The 3,638-nt window shown below is 32.2% G+C and overlaps 1 protein-coding gene across 1 annotated transcript; it reads left to right on the forward strand.

The window, feature by feature from the left end:
- Nucleotides 1-275: 275 nt before the first annotated feature.
- LOC131655327 (B3 domain-containing protein At5g42700-like) lies at nucleotides 276-3,044 on the forward strand. The gene is made up of 5 exons (XM_058925213.1): nucleotides 276-655; nucleotides 742-782; nucleotides 872-1,040; nucleotides 2,334-2,540; nucleotides 2,739-3,044. The coding sequence occupies exons 1-5, from the start codon at nucleotides 422-424 to the stop codon at nucleotides 2,790-2,792; spliced, it is 705 nt and encodes a 234-aa protein (XP_058781196.1). The 5' UTR covers nucleotides 276-421; the 3' UTR covers nucleotides 2,793-3,044.
- Nucleotides 3,045-3,638: the final 594 nt, after the last annotated feature.

Below are 3,638 nucleotides of genomic sequence, written 5' to 3' on the forward strand. Positions count from 1 at the left end.
TAAAAAAAATAAATTTATTTTTAAAAAAAGTGCTACTGAATTGTATCTATGAAAGCAGAGGTATAATTAAAATTTCGCCGAATAACAGAGATATTGGATTGAGATTTTCTGAATAAAAATTATATGCTTCTAGAATCTGTAAATCTATTAATGGAATATTAATACATTTGTACTTATCCGATTTTGTAGTATTATATTTTATATACCATATACACCATTGAATATGCATTGAATTTCCAGTAAACTAACATAGAATATATTCAAATAATTTCCAATACTAATGTTTTTCTTTTTTTAATATCATATATAAATACAGTGGCGAGATAGAGAGAGAACACAACGGTCGACGAATCAACCAAAGCCATTTCGATTTCACAGAGCACAAAAACGAAACCTTAGAACTAAGTTCAGTGAAATCAAAATGGTGGCAAAAATGGTGGCAGATTCTTATGAAGATAGCCGTCGCAAGAGAATGGAAGAGAATCGGAAGAGGATGGAAGCTCTCAATCTTCCTCAACTCTCTCGATCCCTTCACAAATCATCTTCTCCCATTTCAAAACCCTCGCCGTCCAAATCTCGCACCGTCAAGAAAGAGCTCGTCGTCGTTCGAAGATCCGGCCGTGTCGCCAACTTGCCTGCTCCTGTTTACAAAGAAGTAACTAACCCTAACTATCTACCTTCATTACTTCTTTTCTTCCATTGATCTCACTCTCTCTAAACCTAATTTCATTTTTTTCACAGATTCTAATTGATCGCGTTGTAATGCCGGGAAGATCTTCAAGGTTTTTCTTTTGCCCTAACTAGTACTACTCTATGGCTCTATGGACTTGCATTTTTATTTTTAGTTGATTTTTTTATTTATTTTTTGTAGAGGAGGTTACAATATGTATAGGGACTATTCGAAGCGTGTATATGCTTCCGATGAAGCTCGAGTGGAAGCGTTGGACAAGGCGGAGAAGTTGCAGGCCGAATTAAACTCGAAGCATCCAATTTTTATTAAGACGATGCTTCAATCTCATGTCACTGGTGGATTCTGGCTGGTAATTTCTATTCTATTAAGCACTCTTATATTTTGTGGCTCTTGCTTTTTTTCTATTGATTGAAGTTCACTTTTTAATTATATCTATTGATTTCTCTTATGAAAATGGGTCTGCATTGTTGATTTAAGTTGGTTTTTGTTGTATGTCCTTTCTCAAGATGGGGCTTTGCTTGATTGGCACATCTTTTCGATTTGTTATATGAATAGATGGTGGTTTAGTTATTGTGTTTAATGTTTTTCAATGGAAGTTGTTAGGGTAGCTTGATATCAGTTTATTAATGTGAGCATTCTCTCTTTGGCTGTTACAAATCAACCGTTACTCCTTTTCAGGTTCCATTAATATAAGTTGAATGTTTCATTAAAGTTATCAATAAAAATGGAGAATATTAATTTCAATGGTGAATGAATGTAATGTGAATGAATGTATCTAAATTATTGAAGAAATGGAATGAAAAGAAACCTTTTTGAAAATAAAATGGTGTATCAAATAATCTAGATTAGATACATTAATTCACATTACAGTTTCTTCTTTTTTACACTATTTAAGAATCTACACTACTCTTACTCACGTGAAAGAATTGCAATTGAGCCTTTCAAGGTCAATTTTCCTTTTTCTTCACATTTTCAATATTGCTGACAACTAACTTTGAATATTTTATCAATCACTTTTCATGTTATATAATGTAGTTTGAAGCATTCATTTTATCAACTTAGGGGTAATGTATGATTTCTTTTAAACATTAGTCTAATGCTTGTTAGTAGGGGTTTAAAACCAATTATTAATAGCATTAGGAGTTGTATACATAGAAAAGAGGAATTTTAATGTTTATATTAATATTGTTTAATATCCTTATGCGCGCACTATTGCATGGTTTTCTGTTACAAATTTTACTAGAAACCCACTCATATTAGACTATTTGCTCCTACTCCCCCATCATTAGAGTTAGTAAGTATGATTAGCAATCTGCAGTGATTACAAAGTCAAATGTGAGTTTGTCTGATTGTCTAGCGAAGTCTCTGGGAAAAATTATGAAACATGGAGTCGAACTCAAGTCAATTTGAAATTAACTCTGACTAAACAATGTCAGCAACAAGAATTATGATGTTGTAGTTTGATTATTTTCACATCAATGTGTCTTGGTTCTTAAAGTTTGTTTCCCACTTGTATGTTGTGTGACTTGTCTCATGCTTTATTAATCTAAGCCTAGTTTAAGTTTTAAAGATATCAGTTTTGAAAGATTTAAATCCAGATGATACTCTTTAGTAACTATTTTGGCAATCCTTGACGACACAGGGCCTTCCAGTTTATTTCTGCAAGCAAAACCTTCCAGAAAAGGACGAAGTGATGACCTTGATTGATGAGGATGGAGATGAGTATTCAACTACATATTTGGCTTATAAAACAGGACTTAGCGCTGGCTGGAGAGGTTTTGCCATTGCTCATAAACTTGCTGATGGGGACGCTTTAATTTTTGAATTAGTTAATCGCACTACATTCAAGGTGACTACATTTTGATATGTTTGCTCATTTATGCCTTGGTGTTAACACATCCACCATATATTATTTTGTTCATGGTAATGGTCTTCATGAGACCATTCACGAGTGGTAAGAAAATCAGAAAAGGAAAATGAATGTTAGCAATCATGCTGTTCCAAATGTATTAATCATTGAATTGTGGTTGCTAAAATTTTCTTGCAGGTGTACATTATTAGAGTGAATGGCAGTCCTTCAGAGGGTGAAGAGCTCGAGTAAATTGCAGTGAAGTTGGAGATTGGAGGCAGTAAAATTATAAAATGCATCCTCTTGAGTAACAACTAGGGTCACTTCTGCTGATCAACTATATAGTTAGCAGTGTTTGGCGAAGGCTGTAAGATTAGTCCCTTGTCGGCACGGTTGCATTTTGTGTATCGAACACATTATTATTTATTAATTATATAATTAATAGAAGGTTAAGTTTAACTGTGCCTTCCATTATTTTTGAAAGATATGCAAATTTATAATAACTGAAAATATATTTAAAAATCTCAAGTTTATCTAAATTCGTTCTTTTAGAGGCTGTTCGAGAGTTGGTTTTTAGAGGGTTTTGGACAGAAAGACTTTGAAGGGTTAAGTTTATATCTTGAAATGTGTTGGATATTTTAAACAAAATTATAAACAGTATACTACATTAGCATATAAAATCATATTATTTTTAAACTTTTTAAAAATATCAAACATATATCAAGATATAGACGCGCAAAAATCTTCTCTTCCAAAAACCAACTCCCAAACAGCCCCTTAAGCTTGCCAATTTATAGGAAATGTTTTATCGGTAGATTGCAGAAATTTGAACATGCAGACTCGTTCTTATAGGGGTGGTTTGATAGTTAAAGATATGGGTAATGCTAACTTGTGCCCTTGGGCACAAGTTAATAAATCCATAAATAGAAATTTTGTATTAAAAATAATAATAAAATCATTTATTATAAATTTGTATTAAATTCATTATACAATTTCTAAGAAAATTTTACTATATTTATCTCTTAACTTGTGCCCTTAGACTCAAGTTAACATTACCCGAAAGATATTTTGAATTTGAATTTGATTTAAATTTTATGG

Source organism: Vicia villosa, linkage group LG3 (genome assembly GCF_029867415.1).
Source record: "Vicia villosa cultivar HV-30 ecotype Madison, WI linkage group LG3, Vvil1.0, whole genome shotgun sequence".
NCBI lineage: Eukaryota > Viridiplantae > Streptophyta > Magnoliopsida > Fabales > Fabaceae > Vicia > Vicia villosa.

Bases quoted from the DNA above. Each gene is read 5' to 3' on its own strand.
- LOC131655327 (XM_058925213.1), top strand. From the start codon at position 422: ATGGTGGCAAAAATGGTGGCAGATTCTTATGAAGATAGCCGTCGCAAG. The intron at 783-871 runs GTTTTTCTTTTG...TATTTTTTGTAG, and splicing joins ATGCCGGGAAGATCTTCAAG to AGGAGGTTACAATATGTATA. The intron at 2,541-2,738 runs GTGACTACATTT...ATTTTCTTGCAG, and splicing joins TTAATCGCACTACATTCAAG to GTGTACATTATTAGAGTGAA.